Below are 24,558 nucleotides of genomic sequence, written 5' to 3'. Positions count from 1 at the left end.
TAGACCTGGACATGCTCTTTGAATGGCTGTTGCGCACAGTTATTAAATGGACATTATCATATGTGCTTCTGGTGTACACGTGGAAGACTCTTTCTAGGAAATTCTATAGTCAGAATTCCTGGATATTAGGAACTTGCATTATTGTCTTTTTTCTTTTTAGGGCTGCACCTGCGACATATGGACGTTCCCAGGTTAGGGATTGAATCAGAGCTTCAGCTGCCAGCCTACACCACGGCCACAGCAACGCCAGATCTGAGCCGCAGCTGTGACTTACCCCATAGCTTGTGGCAATGCTGGATCCTTAACCCACTGAGCAAGGCCAGGGATCAAACCTGTATCCTCATGGACACTATGTGGTTTCTTAACCTGTTGAGCCACAAGAGAAATCCAGGAACTTGCATTTTTGACCATTGTGGTTATTGCTAAGTTGCTTTCCCTAGTAGTTGTACCAGTTTACACTCTGACTCTGTGGATTAGCATTCCAGTTGCCAACCTTCCAACCCTTGAGTTTTCAGGCTTTTTTCCCCCCCTGCTGATGATGAATAAGAAATGTTATCTTGCTATAGTTTTATGTGAATTTCACTGATTACCAGTGGATTATTTTATACTGGCCATCGGGTTTCTTTTCTGTTGTTTTTCTGATTCATATTCTTTTTCCATTTTTCTTTATCCACTTTTCCTTGTCCATTGTATTTTTAGTCTTTATCTTATTGATCTTTAGGAGCTCTTTATATATTATGGATCCCATTTATGTTTCTAAACATCCTCTGCCAACTGTGGTTTGTTGTTTAATTTTGTTTCAATATTGTAAAAGTGTTTTTAATTTGGATCTGAGGACTTACAGAAAAAAGTCCCTTTAAAGGAAAACTTTTTAAAAAGAGTTTGTTTTAAATCTTAATATATATATTTTTTGTCTTATTAGGGCTGCACCCACAGCATTAGGAAGTTCCCAGGCTAGAGGTTGAATTGGAGCTGCAGCTGCCAGCCTACTCCCCAGCCACAGCAACTCAGGATCCTTAACTTACTGAGTGAAGCGAGGGATTGAACCTATGTCCTCATGGATACCAGTCAGGTTCGTTACCCCTGAGCCATGACGGGAACTCCTTAAATCTTAATTCTTATATCACTTAATATTTGCTCATTCTTGCAAAAATAATTAACTGGTCATTTGGTTGAATTATTAAGGCTTGCTTATTATGTAATATAAGGAACCACCTGGACTTAAGTATTTATACCATAAAATCTCCCGTTTTCATAATTATCATATTAAAATGTTTTGGTACATTCGATGCCATTGAAACACTTAGAAAAAGCTTATATTATGAAATTGAGATTTTCTGTGGCTTTGTTTACTTATTTTTAAATTCAGCTCTACCCACGGCTTTTGGAAGTTTCCAGGCTAGGAATTGAACCCAGGCCACAGCAGTGAAAGCACCAAATCCTAAGATTTGCTGTGGCTTTAAAGCAATACGTACTCTTCTAGTCTTGCATTTTGAATTCTCTTAAAATTGACTATTGATGTTTTAGGCACCTCCGGTTTGCTTTTTAAAAAAGTTAAAAATTTATTTTACTCTTTATTTGGTTCTCACTTAATAAATAGTAAGATTTTCATTGAAACAATTTTTGGTTTAAAAGACTTTTGGATGAAGTTTTCACTCTTGATGGAATCAAATGTATGCGTCTTGGAGCTGAGGTTAGGGAGCTAGCGAATGCCAGGGAAGCAGGTCGTGATGCTACCTGGGGTGATCAGAGTAGGTTTGGAGCGAAGGTGAGATTTGTAAGAAGACCAGAAGGGAGAGGAGGAGTGAGCTGTGTGCATATTTGGGAGAAAATGATCCTGGGCAGAGGGAAGCCAGTGCAAAGGCCTTGAGGAGAGCATTTCTGGTGTAATGGAGATACCTGCAGAGGAGCTGGAGGTGACTGGTCAAGTTAATGCAGGACACGGTCAGGTAGGGCCTTCCTGGGAATTGTAACCACACTGGCCTTTATTCAGGGAGATGCTGCAGGCTTCTGAGCAGAGGATTTACTAGTGATCTGATTCACATTTTGAAAGGATCCCACTGGCTGCTCTGGGGCAACAATGAATGCAGTTAGAGGTGAATGGGGTAAGCCAGCAGAGATTTGACCATAGGCCCTTCAGACCAGGGTGGTGGCCGAGATCAGATTCTGGGTGTGTCCTCCGGCCAAGAGTCTGGATTTGCTGCCAGGTTAAATCTTAGTTTTTAACCTTATTTTTGTGGAGGTGGAGAGAAAGAGGGAGGCTGAAGCTAAAAGTGGATTCATATGTAGATGACATTCAAAACAGAAGAGACAAAATAGTGGGGGGGTCGGGGAGATGAAGCGACAGAGTTAGATGCCTTGTGATTCTTTCTCATGCATCAGAAGAAGTAGAAAAGTGTTTGATTAGTAAGTAATGGCCTCAAACTCTAGTGTAGACACTCCCCTTGAATGGCAGCATGGTCAAAAAGAAAGAGCATGGGTCTCATGGCTAGAAGAGGTGACAAATTCCCATGCCAGCCCCACTCAACTCCACCATATTGGATTTTTTTCCCTCCAATGAGAGCCTGGGTGTGCAAACAAAGCCAACACCCTACCCTCTATGTGTGCATTCCACGTCCATCACCCAAGCTCCAGTTTTTATTTGAAGCTTCTTGTCACTTTTTAAATGAGACTGACAATGAAACTCTGTTTTAAAATAAATGACAAAAGGATATCCAGTCTTCACACAGATTTTCTGCTTTGCTGTTGTTGTTTAGCTATCAAAGCGCTGACCATCAAGAATGGCTGCCAAGAAGAAAACGTGACATTTAACATTCAAACTGAAAAGGCATCCATGGAGATTGATTGCACCGTCATCACTGGAGGAGGAACCAGAGGTAACAGAAATTACCTAGATTATCTAGAAGTCTCTAGAGTTTGGGGGAAGGGGAAATGTACTTTCTCTTTTTTTCTTTTTTCTTTTTACGACTGTACCTGCAGCATATGGAAGTTTCTGGGTCAGGGTCCAACTGAAGCTGCAGCTGCGACCTATGCCTCAGCTTGCAGTAACGCCAGGTCCTTAACCCACTGAGCGAGACCAGGGATCAAACCCAAATGCTCACAGACACAACATCAGGTTCTTAACCTGCTGAGCCACAGGCAACTCCCTGAACTTCACTTTTTAAAATGAAATTATAATTCACATACAATGTTATATGAATTTCGGGGGTACAACATAGTGACACTTTTACACGTTAGGAATGATCACCTCATCATATAAAACTGTTACAGGGTTATCGACTATACTCCCTGTGTGTAATGACATCCCTGTGACATATATTTTGCAGCTGGAAGTTTATACCTTTTAATCCCCTTCGCCTATTTCATTTGTCCCCCTCCACATGCATGTTGCTGCAAATGGCAAGACATTATTCGTTTTATGGCTAATATTCCATTATGGAGAAATACCACATCTTCTTTATCCATTTGTCTATGGATGGACTCTTAAATTGCTTCCATCTCTTGGCTATTATAAATCCTGCTGCAAGGACCAGAGTGGAATTCTTTAATAGAATCTAGAAATAGCCTTAACATCCTACAAGTGGAAACACTTCAGAAATCTGCCACAGGAGTTCCTGTCGTGGCTCAGTGGTTAACGAATCCTACTAGAAACCATGAGGTTGTGGGTTCAATCCCTGCCCTTGTTCAGTGGGTTAAGGACCCAGCGTTGCCGTGAGCTGTGGTGTAGGTCGCAGACGCGGCTCGGATCCCGCGTTGCTGTGGCTCTGGCATAGGCTGGTGGCTACAGCTCCGATTGGACCCCTAGCCTGGGAACCTGCATATGCCGCGGGAGCAGCCCTAGAAAAAGGCAAAAAAGAAAAAAAGAAAAAGAAATCTACTACAAATCAATTTTTCATGGATTAATGGTTTAGTCAAGCAGAGTTCAGAATCCTACATTCTGTGTTAGACTCATAAGAGACTTTAAAGTTAAGTCCTTAAGGTTTTTTTTTTTTTCTTTTTAGGGCTGTACCTGAAGCATATGGAAGTTCCCTGACCAAGGGTCGAATTGGAGCCACAGCTGGGACCGCACCATAGCCACAGCAACAGAGGATCTGAGCCGAATCTGTGACCTATGTGGCAACTTGTGGCAACACTGGATCCTTAACCACCTGATTGGGGCCTGGGATCAAACCTCATCCTCACTTAGACAATGTCAGGTCCTTAAGCCACAAGCCACAATGGGAACTCCCTTAACTTCTTTTTGTGTGTGTGTGTCTTTTTGCCATTTCTTGGGCCGCTCCCGAGGCATATGGAGGTTCCCAGGTGAGGGGTCAAATCAGAGCTGTAGCCACCAGTCTACGCCAGAGCCACAGCAACGCAGGATCCGAGCCGCGTCTGCAACCTACACCACAGTTCACGGCAATGCCGGACCCTTAACCCACTGAGCAAGGCGAGGGATTGAACCCACCCCCTCATGGTTCCTAGTCGGATTCGTTAACCACTGAGCCACGACGGGAACGCCTCTCTTAACTTATTTCTAAGTAGACTTTCCCCAGTTTCCTCCTTAGGTTGATTGGTTCCTTGCTTCCTTTCAGGTGCTGTGGTCTTTATTTCTTATGATTCTATTGGGCCCATCTTAGATGGCTCGTTTGTGGCTAAGGAAAACCTAGTTCTTGATGAAAACCGGAATCGCTTTCAACTGAACTCCAAGGTGATAAGCACCTCCATAGGATGTATGGAGAAATGCTCTCTGACCATACCTGTGAACTTCACGTTTCAGCATATACAGGTGGGCAAAAAATCAAGCTGTTTGAACACCTGGAAATTTCTCTTTATGACATCTTTAAACCCAGTAATGGAAAAGTATCATTTTTTGTACATTTATTTTGTATTAGGGTATAGTTGATTTACAGTATTGAGTCAATTTCTGCTGTACAGCATAGTGACCCAGTCATACATAGAGAAGCAATGAGGTCCTATTGTACAGCACAGGGAACCATATCTCTTTGGATAGACCATGATGGAAGATAATAGGAGAAAAAGAAAAGTATCATGGAGTTCCCGTCGTGGTGCAGTAAAAACGAATCTGACTAGGAACCATGAGGTTGCGGGTTCGATCCCTGGCCTTGCTCAGTGGGTTATGGATCTGGTGTTGCCGTTGAGCTGTGGTGTGGGTGGGAAACTCAGCTCGGATCCTTCATTGCTGTGGCTGTGGTGTAAGCCAGCAGCTGTAGCTCTGCTTCGACCCCTAGCCTGGGAACCTCCATATGCCGCAGGTGCAGCCTAAAAAGCAAAAAAGAAAGAAAGAAAGGAAGGAAGGAAGGAAGGAAGGAAGGAAGGAAGGAAGGAAAGAAAGAAAAGAAAAGTGTCATTTTTACAGTCAGTTCTTTCTGGCTGAGCTGGTTTACCAGGGATGGCTTATGGAGACTGGAAATCAAGCCAGGTACTTGATTAACAGCTACTCCAAAATATTACATGTTGGAAATTGTTTCTTCAACAGATGAAGAAGCAATACAACCTGTAGCCATGTTTATTGTTGGGAAGGGAAAATGCATAAGCTGTTCTCAGTAAGAAATTTTCAGGTCAAATCATCACACCATATGACAACTGTATTTGGCCAGTACTCCTCAATAAAGATAGGGGAAATGAAAGAATGACCTTAAAAAATTGCTTGTCATATTAAAAGTTTTTTTTTTTTTTACATTTTGATGGATTTCTGGGGCCTCTAAGAAATGAAACTTGAGCCTCCAACTAACTGAAGAAGAATTTTAAAATGTGTTCCCTGGGCTTCCAGTTCTAAGTAGAAAATACTTTCTATAACAAAGCATATAGTTCACATGGTATTGTGCACTATAAAATTTGTTAAGAGGGTAGCTCTCATGCGAACGATTCTTCCACAAAAACAAACAAACAAAAAACAGAAAGAAAGGAACACAAGGAAACTCTTGGTTGAGTGAGAGTGTGTTTATCACCTTTTTTTTTAACTTTTTAGGGGTGCACGGCATATGGAGGTTCCCAGGTTAGGGGTCAAATCAGCGCTGCAGCTGCTGGCCTACACCACAGCCACAGCAACGCAGGATCTGGTCCGTGTCTGGAAACTACACCACAGATCATGGCAACGCTGGATCCTTAACCCACTGAGCAAGGCCAGGGATCAAACCTGCATCCTCATGGATGCTAGTCAGATTCGTTAACTGCTGAGCCATGATGGGAACTCCTGTGTTTTTTACCTTGACAGTGGAAATACTATCACAAATGTTTCAAATGTCCAAATTTGTCAAGTTGCACGTAGTAAATATGTGTAGTCCTTTGTACATCAACTATAAAGCTAAAAACAAAAAAGAAAACAGAATGCCATAATTTTTTTCATTTTTTAAAATTTTCAGTGGAATAGTTGACTTACAACATTGTATTAGTTTCAGGTGGACAGCAAAGCGAATCAGTTCTACATAGACATACAGCCATTCTTTTTTTCCCATCTGGGTTATCACAAACTGTTGCCATAATTTTTAAAAAGTCTCAAAAACTGAACTCTCATTCCACTGACTTTCTGCAAATGACCAACACCTCCTTTACCATGGAGCAGCGGTCAGGAGAGATGATAGATGGGGAGCTACTTAAGCACAGGGTCCATTGCCAGAAGCTTCATCTTGCCTATTGTAGGACCTCTGATGAATGCTTCTCCTTCTGGGAGCCTCAGCTTTCCTCATCCATGAAATGGGGACAAGGACAGTCCCTATGCCATAAGATGGTTCTGAGGATTAAATGTGTTAGCCTCTGGAAAGGACTTAGGCAGGGCCTGGCTCAAGAATGCGCTCCTTCCCAGATGGCAAGTGTCGTTGTCTGGAGGGGCTTTCTCAGCAAACAGGGTTTCAAGCTGTGTTTCGCATGGCCTGGTCCTTGGATCACCTGCCACAAAATCTCTTGGGAAAGTCTTCTAGTTTAAGCGAAGACCAATGTGGGAGGAAAAGCTTAGTGAGTTTTCCAGGGTTGTCATAACAAAGGACCCCAGACTGGATGGCTTCAAGAACAGAAATGTATGTTCTCAAGGCTCTGGAGGCCAAATGGAGATCAAGGGGTGCCAGGGTTGGTTTCTTCTGAAGCCTCTCTCCTTGGCTTATAGACACCTACCTTCTCCCTGGGTCTTCACGTGGTCGCCCTCTGTGTGTGTCTGATATTCTCATCTTACAAGGACACCAATCATATTGGATGAGGGCCCACCCCTGGTGACCTGAGTTTACCTTAAATACTTCTTTAAAGACCTCATCTCCAAACACAGTCTCCTTTTGAAGTACTGGCTATAGGACTTCCACATAGAACAAGAACAAAACATCCAGGAATGTCAAGGGAAAAAAAGAAACATGTGCAACGTGGTAGGAGGTAGCTGTCAAAGGTCAGAAAATATTATCATGAATCAGGATGGTAAGGACCTTGAGTGCAAGATTCTGATTTTTTTTTATTGCCACATATGGATGTTTCTGGGCTAGGCGTCGAATCAGAGCTACTGCTGCAGGCCTACACCACCGCCACAGCAACACCAGCTCCAAGCCGCATCTGTGATGAACACTGTAGCTTGCGGCAACGCCAGATACTTAACCCACTGAGCAAGACCAGTCTCCTCATGGCAACTATGTTGGGTCCTTAACCCACTAAGCCATAACGGGAACTCCTATTTTTTATTTTTAAAAATTAAAAAAAATTCTTATTGACATGTAATTGATTGACAGTATTGTGTTGGCTTCAGGTGTATGGCATACTGATTCAGTATTTTTGCAGATTATATTTCATGGTAGGATATTACAAGATAATGGGTATAGTTCCCTGTGGTATATACTAGGTCCTTGTTGCTTATCTATTTGATCTATAGTAGTTTGTATCTGCTAATCCCATACCCCTAATTTGTCCCTGCCCTCTTCCCTCTCCTCTTTGGTAAACCACAAGTTTGTTTTCTAGGCCTGTGAGTCTGTGTCTGTTTTATGTATACATTCATTTGTTTTATTATTTTTTTTAACGCTGAACCCATGGCATATGGAAGTTCCCAGGCCTGGGATTGAATCTGAGCCACAGCTGTGAGCTATGTAGCAGCTGCAGCAATGCCAGATCCTTTAAGCTGCTGTGCCAGGCCAGGGATCCAACCTGTGCCTCCAGAGCAACCAGAGCCACTGCAGTGGATTCTTAACCCACTGCGCCACAGTCCTCATATAAGATATGACATAGAGTGTCTGTCTTTCTCTGTCTGATTCATTTCACTAAGCATAATATTCTCTAGGTCCATCTGTGTTGCTGCAAATGGCAGTGTTCATGCTTTTTTATGGCTCAGTAATATTGCAATATATAAAATTATATTCCATTATATATAATACATATTCCATTATATAATGGAATATGTAATATACATAATTTCATATAATTATATTCTGTTATATATGATGGAATATTATTACATATAATGGAGTATGTAATATATAAATATTATATATATATATAGCTCCCCACATCTTTTTTTTTTTTTTTTCGTTTTTGGTTGGCCATTTTTTTTTTCTTTTTTTTTTTCTGTTTTTGGCCACCCCATGGCGTATGGAGCTCCCCAGCCAGGGACCAGATCCAAGCAGCAGTCTGAACCTAAGCTGAAGCTGTGGCAACCCTGAGTCCTTAACCCACTGTGCTGGGAGGGGGAATTGAACCTTAGTCATAGTGCTACCAAGAGGCCGCCAATCCCATTGCGCCGCAGCAGGAGCTCCTCCCCTACGTCTTCTTAATCCAATTGTCTGTTGATGGGCACTTAGGTTGCTTAGCTTCTGATTTTAAATGATAATGTCTCGGAGTTCCCGTCATGGCGCAGTGGTTAACGAATCCGACTAGGAACCATGAGGTTGCGGGTTCGATCCCTGGCCTTGCTCAGTGAGTTAAGGATCCAGCGTTGCCGTGAGCTGTAGCGTAGGTCGCAGATGCGGCTCGGATCCTGAGTTGCTGTAGCGGCCCGAGAAATCGCAAAAAGACTAAATAAATAAATAAATAAATAATGTCTCATGAAGGAGGAATTCTCTTTCCAGATGCTAGAGGAAAGCCAGAAGCCTGTCTGTGTCTACTGGGATGAGACGGTCTGGTCGAATGAAGGGTGCCAAAACATCTTTTATGACAGAAATCATACCATATGCAGCTGCAGTCATCTGTCTACCTTTGCCATCCTCGTGGCCTCGGTCGAGCTGGAGGAGGTATGTATATAAACGCATTTGTCACTGAAGTCAGCTCTGCTGCAGCGTGGCGTGGGGTGAGGGGACTGGGACCTTAAAAAAGGAAGATGAAAAAATTATTACAGAGTAATATATGTATATCTCCCTCTCCCTTCTTCTTTTCTTTTCTTCCTTTTAAAAATTACTCTTTTTTTCTTATTAAAAATAATTAGCGTTTCTAGGAGGTGTGTGGTGGTATCTCATCATGAGGGGGTTTGGGGCCTCATTGGCAGCATACAGAAGTTCCTGGACCAGGAATTGAACCCATATCACAGCAGTGACTCAACTCACAATAGTGACAATGCCAGATCCTTAACCCACTGAGCCACAAGGGAACTCCCTGAGTTCTCTATTGATAGGTGATCTGGCCACATTCTGGATACTCAGTCTCTCAGGAAGAAATGAACACCATGCAATTAGGGGACTAAGGCCTGGATTATTAGGAACCATAGTGTCCAAAATGAAAATGTGTTGGCATCTCTTTTCTCCTGATAGATCCAGAAGGATCCTGTGCTGACCGTGATCACCTACCTGGGGCTGAGCCTCTCTCTGCTGTGCCTGCTCCTGGCCGCCCTCACCTTCCTCTTGTGTCGACCCATCCAGAACATCAGCACCTCCCTCCACCTGCAGCTCTCCATCTGCCTCTTCGTGGCCCACCTCCTCTTCCTCATAGGCATTGACCGGACGGAGCCCAAGGTGAGAGAGTTAGCCACAATTCATTCATTCCTTCTTTCTTCTTTCTTTCAGACTTTTAAAAATCGAAGTATAGTTAATTTACAATGTTATATTCATTTCAAGCGTACAATGAAGCGATTCAGTTATATACATATTCTTTTCACATTCTTTTTTATTTTTATTTTTTTTATTTTTGTCTTTTTGCTTTTTCTAGGGCTGCTCCCGCGGCATATGGAGGTTCCCAGGCTAGGGGTTGAATCGGAGCTGTAGCCGCCAGCCTACACCAGAGCCACAGCAACGCGGGATCCGAGCCGCGTCTGCGACCTACACCACAGCTTGCGGCAACGCTGGGTCCTTAACCCACTGAACAAGGGCAGGGATTGAACCCGCAACCTCATGGTTTCTAGTCGGATTCGTTAACCACTGCGCCACGATGGGAACTCCACATTCTTTTTTAAAAAAATTTTTTGGCTAAACCTGTGGCATGTGGAAGTTCCCCAGCCAGGGATCAAACCTGCACCACAGCAGTGGCCCGAGCTGCTGCAGTGACACCTTGGGATCCTTAATCCACACTGCCACAAGGGAACTCCTCTTTTCAGATTCCTTTTCATTCCAGATTATTACAAGCTATTGAGTGTAGTTCCCTGTGCTATGCAGTAGGTCCTTGTCATTTATTTGTTTTATGTATAGCAGTGTATATCTGCTAATCAAATTTGTTCTCCTTCTTTCCCCCAGCAAATGGATCCCTTACTTTCTGGAGTGTTCAACCCCCGGCAAATCTTGTCTTCTTCATTTTAAGATGGTTTATAAGACATGACGATCTCATTGAACTTTAGACATGATACATTTTCATTTTTTTCTTGGGTGGCCCAAATGACACTCAGCCTAAGGCATGGGAATAGACAAGGGGGCCCTCCAATCCATTTGGAGACAGGCTCTCAATAAAAGAAAGACAGGCAAAGAAGGCTAAGCAAGCATCCCCACCCAGCGTATCTGGAGACAACCCCAGGGTAGAGCAGATGGTGAGATCTCTCTGCCCATCCGACACTCCATGGCTCCCCCCTCCCCTCCAGGTGCTGTGTTCCATCATCGCAGGTGTGTTGCATTATCTCTACCTGGCCGCCTTCGCTTGGATGCTCTTTGAAGGTCTCCACCTCTTCCTCACTGTCCGGAACCTCAAGGTGGCCAACTACACCAGTGCAGGAAAATTCAAGAAGAGATTTATATACCCTTTAGGCTATGGGATCCCAGCGGTGATAGTGGCTGTGTCTGCAGGACTCAAACCCCATGGATATGGTACACCTACGCAGTGAGTACGGTGCTGAGCTCATGCCAGGGGGGCTAGGTGTACACATCTGCCTCCATGGAGGGAGGACAGAAAACACAACATAAATCATAACAAGGCTGGACAGTTACTCCCCCAGCCCCCATGTGAGGCGGTTCATAGGCACAACTTTTCATCTCTCTCGAAAGAGACCTCGGGGAAGGAATTCCTATTATCCACGTTTTGTTTGTATACCAAGCAAACTGAGGTTTAGCCAAAGGGTGAACAGCTGGTCTGAAGTAACACAATGAACTTGAAGGAGCGTGAATGCTGGGCTTGACTGCCTGGTTCCAAAGTTAAGGTCCCACACTTACCAGCAGGGCGACTCCGGGAGAAGGTTAATTCCATTCTTTCCTAGGTTTCCTCGTCTGTAAAATAAAGATAGTGACCCCCTCTACTTCACAGGACTGTACCTGTAATGTAAATGCTATATAAATAGTCTCTATTAACATCATTTATTGTATCGCATTGCCTTCTTAAGTGCTACTAGTACTGTTTTCTTTTTTCAGTTGCTGGATCAGCCTACAGGAGGGATTTATCTTTAGTTTCTTAGGACCCATAGCTGCAGTCATCTTGGTAGGTTTGTATTTTGTGTGTGCTATGGGCACTGTGTGTATACAGACTATGTGTGTATAGTATGTAGTATTCAGCTTCCTTTGAAGATCAAAGTAGGTACGACTTTTTTTTTTAATTTTTTTTTGTCTTTGTGTCTTTTAGGGCCACACCAGCAGCACATGGAGGTTCCCAGGCTAGGGGTCGAATTGGAGCTGCAGCCACCGGCCCAGGCCGCAGCCACAAGCCCAAGCCACAGCCACAGCAACTCAGGATCTGAGCCGCATCTTCGACCTACACCACAGCACACGGCAATGCTGGATCCTTAATCCACTGAGCAAGGCCAGGGATCAAATCCTCGTCCTCATGAATGCTAGTCGCGTTCACCAACCACTGAGCCACAACGGGAACTCCTATTTTTATTTTTTAAATTTAATTTTTATTTTATATTGGAGGATAGGTGATTTACAATGTTGTGTTAATTTTAGGTGTACAGCAAAGTGATTCAGTTCAGTTATACATCTATTTATATCCATACCTATATCTGTATTTATATAGGTTATTACAAAATATTGAGTATAGTTCCCTGTGCTATACAGTAGGTCCTTGTTGGTTATCTATTTTATATATAGTAATGTATGTTAATCATCAAATCCTAATTTATCCCTCCCCCTCTTTCCACCTTGGTAACCATAAATTTGTTTTCTATATCTGGGTCTATTTCTGTTTTACATATAAGTTCATGTGTATCAATTTATTTTAGATTCCACCTATAATCTATCATATATCAAAAAATATCATATAAGAGATATCATATGATTTTTTTTCTCTGTCTGGCTTATCTCACTTAAGATGATAATCTCTACATCCTTCCAGGTTTCTGCAAATGATATTATTTCATTTCTTATGATTAAGTAATATTCCACTATATATATGTACCACATCTTCTTTATCCATTCATCTATCTATGGACATTTATGTTGCTTCCATGTCTTGACTATTTTACATAGTGCTGCTAGGAACATCGGGGTGCGTGTATCTTTTCAAACTAGGGTTTTCTCCAGATATAGGCCCAAGAGTGGGATTGCTGCATCATATGGTAGTTCTATTTTTAGTTTTTTAAGGCACCTCCATAGTGTCCCCCATAGGGGCTGCACCAATTTACATTCTCACCAACAGTTTGGAGGGCAAATAGCTACTCTTTTAACAGTCATTTGTTTTCTTTAAACAGCAGATGTTTGAGCATATTTCTTTATGTATTTAAAATGTTTTTTCAAGCATATTTAAATGCTGATGAGTAGAGAGGAAATAACCTCTGTATCTCCATATGTATCTAACATATCATATGTGTTTAATAAATATTTGTTGATTAAAGGAATGAGTTGATGTGGAATAAGATAAGTATTAATGTGATAATATTAATGAGATTTGGAAGTCATGTCACCAAGTATCCTTAAATTTTCTTCAGTTCTTATGCCTGTTACACTTAGAATCTAGTCCAGTGATCAGTCAGTATAGGCTAAAAGATGCTGCAGCAACAAATAGGTCCTGGTTTCTCATTGGTTCAACATGACAAATATTTTTCTTGTGTGTCCTTGCAAAGTCCAATGTGGATCAAGATGCCCTCCCCCATGTGGGATTTAGATTTAAATTTGTGACTCTCTTATTTTGATACAGGGCCTCTTTGGTTGTTTCTGGAGAGGAAGAGAATGTAGCTCTTTATACCTGTGGAGGCCTCAGGCATACATCACTGCCACCAACATCTCACTTATTAGAATTCAGCCACATGCCCCAGACTGTCTGAAAAGAGCCTGGGAAATGTCTTCCCATGGGCCACATGCACAAGGAATGGAATTGATGGGGCCATCACATTGCATAGTCCCTATGCCACCTAATTATCCACCCATGCTTTTTTTGTGAGCTTTCAGGAGCCTTCAGCACGTGGTATCGTACAAGTATCTCCAGTCTGGTCCAAATGAGTTTCGACATATTCTACCTATAAAAACTCACAGCTTTCCCCATGGCTTTAAGTGCTCTCTAGATCAACTGTATATATTGTTCTACAGTATCTTATTTTTTATTTTATTTTTTATTAAAGTATTATTGATTTTCAATACTGTTTCAATTTCCGCCATATAGCATAGTGACCCAGACATATATATATGTGTGTGTGTGTACATTCTTTTTCTCATACCATCTTCCATCATGTTCTCTATCCCAAGAGATTGGATGTAGTTCCCTGTGCTGTACAACAGGACCTCATTGCTTATCCATTCTAAATGTAATAGTTGGCCTCTATCAGCCCCAAATTCCCAGTCCATCCCACTCCGAACTCCTACCCCTTGGCAAGTTCTCTATGTTCTCTAAATCTGTTCTCTATGTCCGTGAGTCTGTTCTTATGTTTTTTTTTTTTTTCTTTTCAGATGAACTTAGTCTTTTATTTGGTAACCCTATGGATTTTGAGAGATCGACTTTCATCCCTCAATAAAGAAGTGTCCAAGATACAAAACACAAGGTAAGATAGGTTTGGGTAGTGAGAAGAGTTTGGCATGAGTTGCAATTCTATAGGATTTTTTCCAATGTAGGCAATGCAATATGTATTTTCCAGAGATCCATGAAACTGAGTGTGCGTCTGAGGAGAGAGACAAGTATAGGTGGGGATAGGTGGAGGGAGGAAAGAGTTACTGAGCACCTACTGTATGCATCGGGCACTGTATCAGAAACCTGGGAAGTAGATATATTTATCCTATTGTACAGATGGGATAGAAGACAGGTAAGGATGACAGCAATCTGTATCAGAGAATGGTTTCCACTTTATATAAAGAGTCTTCCTTTTTCCTCTAAAGTCCTTCAAGTTCATGTATAGCAAACTACAGTTCATGGACTGGATCTGACCCTCTGTCTGTTTTCATACAGCCTTTAAACTAAAAATGAGGAATTCCCATTGTGGCTCAGCAGGTTAAGAGCTTGATGTAGTGTCTGTGAGGATACGGGTTCGATCCCTGGCCTCGCTCAGTGCGTTAAGCATCTGGTGTTGCCCGAAGCTGTGGCATAGGCTGGCAGCTGTGGCTCCAGTTTGACCTCGAGCCCAGGAATGTCCATATACCGTATGTGCGCTATAAAAAGAAAAAAACAAAACAAAACAACTAAGAATAATTTCTGTGCTTTCAAATGGTTGAAAACAAATAGAACATCTAATGACATGTGAAAGTTATATGCAATTCAAATTTCAGCATCCATGAATAAAGTCGTATTGGAAAACTGCCACAATCATTCATTTATGTGTGATCTATGGCTGTTTTTGCCCTACAATGGTGGAGTTGAATAGCTGAGACAGAGATCTTGTAGCTGAAAATAATGTCCCATCTGGCCTTAGACAAAAATTTGCTAAACCCTGCTCTAAAGAACAAGGTAAAATTTGTGGATCTATTTATGTGTACATGTTTAGTTAACATGTATATGAACTTCATAAACAGTCTTTTGTAGAGTGTTGGCTAATATTAGGAACCACTTGTCAAATGAGGATCAACCTGGAATTCCCTGGTGGCGCAGCTGGTTAGGGATTCAGTGTTGTCACTACTGTGGCTCAGGTTGCTGCTATGGTGCAGGTTGGATCCCTGGCCCTGGAACTTCTGCATGCCATGGGCATTGCCAAAAACATAGTAAGATCTACCTTAAAATCATGTGTATTTGCAACTTTAAAATTAACGAGAAGATTCATAGAGCCAGAAAGTAGAATTGTGGGTGCCAAGGGTTGGGGCGAGAGAGGAATAGGGAGTTATTGTTTAATGGCTGCAGAGTTTTAGTTCATCAGGATAAATAAGTACTGTAGATGGATAGGGGTAATGGTGGCACCACTAGTGTTAATGTGCTTAATGTTTCTGAACTGTATTCTTAAATGTAAGTGTCATAAATTGTGTGTGTGTTTTTCCACATTTAAAAAAAGTGATGTAAAATACCATCCTAGTGTAAACATTCGTATCAGAACACATGATGGGGAGTTCCCTGGTGGCCTAGAGGGTTAAGGATCTGGTGTTGTCGCTGCTGTGGCTCTGGTTTCTACCATGGCACAGGTTTAATCCCTGGCTCAGAAACTTCCACTTGCCATGGGTGAGGAAAGGAAGGAAAGAAAGGAGGGACGGAAAGAGAGCAAGAGAGAAAAGAAAGAAAGAAAGAAAAAGAAAGAAAGGAAGGAAGGAAGGGAGAAAGAAAGAAAAAGAAAGAAAGGAAGGGAGAAAGAGAAAGAAAGAAAAAGAGAGGAAAAGAGAGAGAGAAAGAAGGAAAGAAGAAAGAAAAGGAGGAAGAGAGCGAGAGGAAGGAAGGAAAAGAAAGAAAGAAAACTTATGCCAAATTAAAAAAAAAAAGGAGAAGAAGAACACCTCTTGGAATAAACACATATCTATCTGTTACTAGAGATTTTACATTTAAAACAATAGTCCTTGCTTCCAAGGATTGCCCTCAGAACCATAGTTTCTCCAAGTCCAGTCCAGCTTGAGAAGGTTCACCAGTCGTTGGGGAGAAAGGCGGCTGAATATCTGAAAGCAGGACCACGCACGGCTCAGGAGGGCAGGTGATGAGGTTGGTGACTTTCCTCCTTGGTGTTACTAGGATGCTGACGTTTAAAGCCATTGCCCAGCTCTTCCTCTTGGGCTGCTCCTGGTGTTTAGGCCTCTTTCTTGTTGAAGTTGTAAAGGAGCCCTTCATATCAATCATTGCCTACGCTTTCACCATCACCAATGTCCTGCAAGGGGTCTACATCTTCCTGGTCCACTGCCTTCTCAATCAGCAGGTAACGTACCCTCTGTGTCTTTTTCCCCAGCTCCCACCTGAGGTCCTTTCAGGTTGTTTGCATGGCTGATCCTCCTCCCACAGTTGTGCCCTCCTTTCTGTCACCTACTGAATGGATGCTTTGTTCCCATGTTTCCCCTTCTTAGCCTTCTCCTCTGAGTCAAGGGAGTTCAAGCCGGTTTTCCAGACATGAATCTGCCATGAGGACCGGATAGTAGCTTTCTCCTTCATCATCTCAGATCACGCATGTGGGGTCTGACAGCAATAGGACTAAAGTCTGGGGGACGATGTTTTCCATTGCTTAATATTCAAATTGTATTTTAATGGTTATTCCTTGCCTGGCTTTGGGAGGATCCAGTAGCTGCTTTCTGAAGAGTGGAGAAATGAGAAACAAGAAACCACATAAATACTGGGAGTTCCCATTGTTAAGTTCCTGTGGGTTAAGAATCCAACTAGTATCCATGAGGATGCAGGTTCGATCCCTGGCCTTGCTCAGTGGGTTAAGGATCTGGCATTGCCTCAAGCTGTGGTGTAGGTCACAGATGCAGCTGGGATCCGGTGTTGCTGTGGCTATAGTGTAGGCCAGCACTTGCAGCTCCAAATCGACACCTAGCTGGGGAACTTCCATATGCCACAGGAGCAGATGTGAAAAGAAATAACAAACAAACAAGAAACCCCAAAAATATTAATGCATCTTACAGTGGAAATGTAGGAGTGGTAAGGTCAGTAGCTTGGTCAAACTGGCTCAAAATCATTACATAGAAACAGCCTGCCACTTGTGTTCCCAAAAAACCCAATACATTCAGCTCATCTTGGTGCTGACTCTCCATCTCCAGTGATAGGGGTCATTTTACTCCTCCTGGTACTGGAGATGGATAGGAAATTGGCCACCTTCACACGGGAGATTTATGCCCCAATTGTAGGCAAATGAGAGGAAGGCAGAAAATTCCTCTTGTACCAATTGATTCTCACTTGTCTTCAGCTCAAATTTATCCTTATGCCAAAGCGGCATGTTAGTGGACCCTTCCAGGATCTGCACAGAACCCAACACTCAAAATACACTAGTGCAGGCCCTTTGAATAATACATGCATACAGAATGAAGGATGAAAGTCACGATATACTACAATTCACATTTAGTCAATATCTATTCAACGAAATGATCGACATCTGCTGTGCTCCAGGCTCTGTGCATATAAAGCATTTTCTCTGAAAAATTGAAGGAGTTAAACTCATAGTGTCATTTCATAGAAGAGTAAATGAAGGTTCCATAATAATAATGGCCATACATTTGACCAGGTTCCATGAGATTCAGACGGAAAGCGATGAAAAAAATCAGATCTTGGAGGAGTTCCTGTTGTGGTTTAGTGGAAACAAATGAAACTAGTAACCATGAGGTTTTGGGTTTGATCCCTGGCCTCGCTCAGTGGGTTAAGGATCCTGCATTGCTGTGGCTGTGGCTGTGGCTGTGGCCGGCAGCTAGCCTGGGAACCTCATATGCTGTGGGTGCAGCCCTAAAAAGCAAAAAAAAAAAAAAAAAAAAAAATCAGATCTCATCTTTCATGTCAGTGTTTTCACTATGCAAGATTTAAATTTTTATTTTTTTCATTTTTAGTTGATTTATAGTGTTGCGCCATTTTCTGCTGTACAGCAAAATGACCCAGAAAATTTTAAGTTATAATCATTACTTACTTATCTTTTAATTAAAATTGCTTTATTAAGAGGAGGCAGCAATTCTCAGAGTTTCCTGGTGGCCCAATGTGTTAAGGACCTGGCATCATTACTGCTGAAGCTCTGGTCACTGATGTGGCTCCAGCTTGATCCCTGGCCTGGGAACTTCCACATTCTGAGGGCACGGCCAAAAAAAAAAAAAAAAAAAAAAAAAAAAGAGGTAGCAGTTCTCAATGGTTACAGAAAATTTCTCAGGTCCTTAGTGATAAAGAAATGCTGTGTTATTATTAACATGACTATTAATGAGCTGATCAATAAATAATATCTCTGTTAACAATCATAATAAATCTAGATCTGCAAATATAAATGGAAAAAAAACCTATTTGTAGCATTTGTGCAGATAGCCAGAAAGCATTTAGACGCAAGATTTTCAGGTTGCTTAGCAACCTAAATGTCCATCGACAGAGGAATGGATAAAGAAGATGTGGTGCATGTAAACAATGGAATATTATTTGGCCATTAAAAAGAATGAAATAATGCCATTCACAGCAACATGGATGGACCTAGAGATTATCATGCTAAGTGAAGTAGGTCAGACAAAAGACAAATATCATATGAGATCATTTATATCTCAAAATAGTACAAAAAAACTTATTTACAAAACATAAACTCATAGATTTCAAAACCAATCTTATGGTTACCATAGGGGAAATAGTGGTGGGGGAGGGAAGAATTGGGAGGATGTAAATAACATATAGACACTACTGTATCAAATAGATGATTAATAAGAACCTACTGTCCAGCACCAGGATGGTTTTCTCAATGGTCTGTAATAACCTACATGGAAAAAAATGGCTATATTTATATGCATGACTAATCCACTTTGCTGTACACCTGAAACTAATACCACATGGTAAGCCTGCTCTAATCCAATCAAATTAAATTAAAAAAAAATAATAATGGGAGTTCCTGTCGTGGCTCAGTGGTTAACGAATCCGACTAGGAACCATGAGGTTGCGGGTTCGATCCCTGGCCTTGCTCAGTGGGTTAAGGATCTGGTGTTGCCGTGAGCTGTGGTGTAGGTTGCAGACGCAGCTCGGATCCTGCGTTGCTGTGGCTCTGGCGTAGGCTGGTGGCTACAGCTCTGATTAGATCCCTAGCCTAGGAACCTCCATATGCCGCAGAAGTGGCCCAAGAAAAGGCAAAAAGACAAAATATATATATATATATATATATATATATATATATATGTAATAATGAAGGCAAGATTTTCATTGTCAATCTTTTTCAGGTGAAAGCAGAATATATAAAGTGGTTTAGGGCGATGAATAAAGCAACCAGATTTGACATCTCTACAGTCTCTGCCACTACCACCCACACCCAGGAGGTAAGATGATCCCTCTCCCCATCCATGCTGTGTCTTAGTTTGAGATATTCTCTTTTGCCTGCAGCTAGGTCTGCCTCCCCAGCTGTGATGGAACCACACAGTGATTCTTGGTTAACCTGTTAGCATTTCTGTCTCAGCTTAATGTGCATCTCTAGGGCAGGGTGATCCTACACAGGCCCATGTACTATCTGCACACCAAATGATTTTCTGGAATTATTGGTTGCCTTTTTTTTTGGCTTCACCTGTGGCATACAGAAGTTCCCAAATTAGGGATCAAACCCGCCCCACAGCAGGAACCTGAGCTGCTGCAGGGACAATGCTGAGTCTTTAACCTACTGTACCACAGGGGAACTCTAGGAATTATTGGTTTCTGAGTCCAAATTGCAGAGTTATAGAAACATGAATGAAACTCTCTCTTAGTTAAATGATATTGGTTCATGAGTTTCACAAATTTGCCAAACAGGTGTTTTTCTGCTGCTTTGTTCTGAGCCTTCAACATGCATGGGCTTTGTAACCCTCCAACCAGGCCACAGGACTGAGAACTCACCAAACACTTTGGCTGAGAATTTTTTTCCTGTAGAAAACATCTTGATACTTTATGGAGTATTAGTGTTTTTAAAAAAAACAAAAACAAAAAAACAAAAACTTTAAGGGTTGTTGACATGGGCAAAGTAGTACAGGAAGAAAGAGATAAGACATTTCAAACTATTTCTCTTCTTTTACTTGATAATGATGAAGGAAAAATGAATGAAGGGATAAATAAGATGGGTTTAGATAAGATTTAAGATTAGAAGACCTAGGATTTCCCTTGTGGCATGGTGGGTTAAGGATTCAATGTTGTCACTATAGTGGTCCCAATAGCTGCTATAGCATGGGTTCAACTCCTAGCTCAGGAACATTTGTATACCATGGGCGTAGCCAAAAAAAAAAAAAAAAAAAAAAAAAAAAAAAAAAAAAGAGAGAGAGAGGGCGAGAGACCTAGGTTTCAGTCCTACTAATGCAATTAATTTGGGGTGACTTTGAGGTCAGCGTCATCATCTCTGAGATAAGGAGGCCAGGCTCCATGCTTACTTTGAGATCTTGGATTTTCTGATACAAAAAGCAAACTTAAGGACATTAAATGTGGAAGAAAAACATTCAGACTTACCCTGGGATCCACACTTTAATATGAATCTTATCCTTTTGCCAGGAAATTCCCAACAAGTGACTTCTAAATGGCTTTAATGAATATTTCAGCATTAATTCTCTTTATTTCTCTCCCACAAACTCACATATGTAGATGGAAAAATCGTCATATTTACCGAGAAGCAGCAGCAATACTTCACTCTGAAAATTACAGGATGCTCCATGTCCATCATCCCAACTGGCCTGGAAAAAGAATAAGACATCTGACTCAAATATCCATGAGAATGGCTTCATCATATTAGTAGAACTGTTAGCAGAATGTAGGCTTTTGTTGAGTAGTTTTTTTGTGCAGTGTTATGCTTAACAGCCTTCTATGTTTTCAGTTCAAGTATTTCACACACAGACATGTAGGTTTTATATTTGATGAGTTTGCAAATATATGTACATGGATATCTATCAACTATGTCAATCAAGTCAAGATATGGAATGTTTGGAGTTCCCATCATGGTGCAGCAGAAACGAATCCAACTAGTAACCAAGAGGTTTAGGGTTCGATCCCAGTGGGTAACGATCTGACATTGTCATGAGCTGTGGGGTAGGTCACAGACATGGCTCAGACCTGATGTAACTGTGGCATAGGCTGGCAGCTGTAGCTCCTGTTGGACCCCTAGCCTGGGAACCCTCATAAGTGGCAGGTGTGGCCCTAAAAAGCAAAAAAAAAAAAAAAAAAAGATATGGAATGCTTGCATCACTCCTGAAGGTTCCTTCATGATCTTTTTAAATCATGTATTCCTGGTCTTCCACCCCAAAAGCATTTGGTACTGACTTTATCACAACAGATTAGTTTTGCCAGTTCTTTAAATACATATACATGGAATCAATCATACAGTATGTTCTTCTGGTGTCTGTCCTGTTTTGCTCATCATGATGATTTTTCAATTCATCCATTTCAAGCATATGTTGCCAATCTGTTCTTTTATTGCTGAGTAGTATTTCACAATATTGTATACCAAAATTTGCTTATTCATTGTCCTGTTGATATATATTTCAGTTATTTCCATTTTTTCTATCATAAAGTTGCTACAGACATTCTTATATAAGATTTGTATGTGTATATGTGGCCACATGTTTTCATTTTTCTTGGGTAAATACCTTGATGTGGAGTTGCTAAGTCATATATGAAGTTAATGATCCGCTTGAAAAGAAACTGACAAACAGATCTTCAAAATGTTTATAAGTTTACAAGTACCAGGAATATACAAGAGTTCCAGTTCCTTCACATCCTTGACACCACTTGATAGTATCAGTTCTTTGATGGTTAGCTCTTTTTTTGTAGGTAAAATGAGGTATCTCATTGTCGTTTTTAAAATGAGCACCTTTTCTTGTGTTTATTCCATTTGCATATCACCTGTCAGAAGATGCTTAAGTTCATTATACACTTACTTGGGTTGTTTTGGGGAAAAGAGCATATAGAATGCATACAAGTCTTTGTTGGGTACACTTGTTGAGAGCCTTTTCTCCTAGATTGCGAACAGTCTCCTATTTTATGTGGTGTCTTTGGTTCTGATTTTAGTTCTCTCTGCAATGTGGACTTGGTCCTGATATGACACAGACGAGCTATGTATGACATGCTATACTTCAGTTACGTTCAGTATGTGACATTAATATGGTGGTGGGATTTTGTTTTATTTTTATTTTTTGGCCATGCCTGTGGCATGTGGAAGTTCCCGGGCCAGGTCTAGAACCCAAACCTCCACAGTGAAAATGCTGATCCTTAACCTGCTGTGCCCCAAGGTAACTCCGATGTGGTGAGGATTTTAACATAGAGAAACATAGTTGTGGTTACAATTGTTAAATGTCTCTTTACATGTCATCTACCTTCTCCTATTCCACTTAGGACATCCAGATTTTTTTATTGGAATATAGTTGACTTAACAATGTTGTTTTAGTTTCAGATGTACAGCAAAGTGATTCAGTAACACATATTCATATATCCATTCTGTTTCAGATTCTTTTCCCGTAGAGGTTATTACAGAGTATTGAGTAGATTTCCAGATTTTTGAGTGGAGGATTACTTCTTTCTCATGGTGTAGAAGTGATGTGGTTCGTGTGTGACCGACCACATCCTTAAGGAGCTCTTCGGCCTTAACCTGATTCCTTTCTACCTGGGGCAGTGAATGGATCCAGAAGGAGCATGTGACCCAGTTAGGGCCATGGAAGAGATTAAATTCCATGGTTTGTGCAGAATGCATGATAACTTGGAGAGGTCTTGTTCTTGTTGAGCCAACTTAAGTTTGGTTTTCTGTTATGTACAACCAAAATAAACCCAAAGGATATAATAATTCTGTAGTTACTAGTATTTATGGAGCAGTCCCTGGGTCTATCTTTATATCAAAACTCAACAGTGATACGGACATTCTTTTATCTATTCAGTTATTTCCCTGTTTGTCCCGTGTCACGATCTGTTTCTACACCCAGGGTTGCCATTTATCTCCCTACTCGGTCCTTCAATCTCAAAATTTTGTTCCTGTATCCACTCCCTTTCCTCCTCCTTCCCTTCATTCATTCATTCATCCATCCATCAACTCCTCCCATTGTCCCACTTTCTCTCTCTCATTCTCTCTCTCTCCATCCCTCCATCTATCCCTTCTCTTCATCCTTTCTTCTAATTAATACATATTAATTAGCCATTGTCTATTTTACATGCACTGCCCATCACTATTAGGATTAGCCACAGTTTAGTTATTTATTTATTTATTTATTTACTGAGAGTTATGTATTATTCCATGGACAAAACTGAGGACTCAGTGACCCTAAGACTGCTCTGAGGAGGTAGGGGTGCAGAGGTAGATATACAGGAATTTTGCAATGAAGGGCAGGTAGTAGGAACAAAGGATTATTGGTAATAACAGAAAACTCAGCATCTCAAGCTAAGGAATTTAGCACTTTTCCATGTATGGGAAGATGCAAAAGACAGGGCTCAACTGACCTCATTCCCTTGAGATGCACCTCAGCTCTCTGGGGCCTGTATCTGTGTTCTCACATCCTGAGTTTCCTCAGGGCTCCTGCCATTAGGAGTGGCTGCAGTCTGATGGCTGCCAGATGGCAGGTATTCTTTTGTGTCCTTCCTGAGTTCCCTCAGAGCTTATCGGCTCACCCTTGGAAGTGGAGGACTACCCTTATTTTATTTTATTTATTTTATTTTTTTTTCTGGAGTTCCCGGCCCAGGGATCAGATCTAAGCCACAGTTGCGGCAACACTAGATGCTGTAACCCACTGTGCCAGGCCAGGGGTCGAACCTGCGTCCCAGGGCTCCAGAGATGCTGCCGGTCCCACTGTGCCACAGCGGGAACTCTAGACAAGACACATTTTAAATGCTCAGTAGTAATGTGTGGCTAGTGTCTACCAGGTTGGGAAAAGACATTAAAATATACTGTCTTTTTAGAGCAGTTCTAGGTTTACACAAAAATGGAAAGTACAAAGGTTTCTCACACATTCCATTTTCACCCTACCCCCCACTGTTTCCTCTATGATTAACATCTTTCATTTGCATGATATATTTGCTATAAGTAATGAAACAATATTGATACATTATTATTAACTGAAGTCCATAGTTGACACTAGGGTTAACTCTTTGGGTTGTACCGTTTATGAGTTTTGAGAAAGACATCCTGTGCCCACCATGATGTCATCATACAGAATAATTGCTTTGTTGTCATAAAAATTCCCTGTGCTCCAGGGCCATATATATATTTATAGGTGTGACCATTGCCATCAACGTTTAGGGTCATGGGGAACAGAGGAGTACTTTCTAAGTATTATCCTC

General features: G+C 41.5%; 1 protein-coding gene across 1 annotated transcript in view; it reads left to right on the top strand.

Annotated features, from left to right (window-relative positions):
• LOC100522787 (adhesion G protein-coupled receptor E3-like) overlaps positions 1–23,073 on the top strand; it is a 41,232-nt gene extending 18,159 nt beyond the window's left edge. Inside the window, exons 8-17 of the mRNA XM_005654746.3 lie at positions 2,757–2,876; positions 4,575–4,768; positions 9,033–9,194; positions 9,708–9,908; positions 10,961–11,196; positions 11,721–11,787; positions 14,187–14,278; positions 16,372–16,552; positions 19,512–19,607; positions 20,887–23,073. Coding sequence (XP_005654803.1) covers positions 2,757–2,876; positions 4,575–4,768; positions 9,033–9,194; positions 9,708–9,908; positions 10,961–11,196; positions 11,721–11,787; positions 14,187–14,278; positions 16,372–16,552; positions 19,512–19,607; positions 20,887–20,937 — 1,400 coding nt within the window. The 3' untranslated portion in view covers positions 20,938–23,073. The remainder of the gene's footprint in view (positions 1–2,756; positions 2,877–4,574; positions 4,769–9,032; positions 9,195–9,707; positions 9,909–10,960; positions 11,197–11,720; positions 11,788–14,186; positions 14,279–16,371; positions 16,553–19,511; positions 19,608–20,886) is intronic.

This window comes from Sus scrofa, chromosome 2, assembly GCF_000003025.6.
Source record: "Sus scrofa isolate TJ Tabasco breed Duroc chromosome 2, Sscrofa11.1, whole genome shotgun sequence".
Lineage (NCBI taxonomy): Eukaryota > Metazoa > Chordata > Mammalia > Artiodactyla > Suidae > Sus > Sus scrofa.
This window is presented reverse-complemented; position numbering and strand designations above follow the sequence as displayed.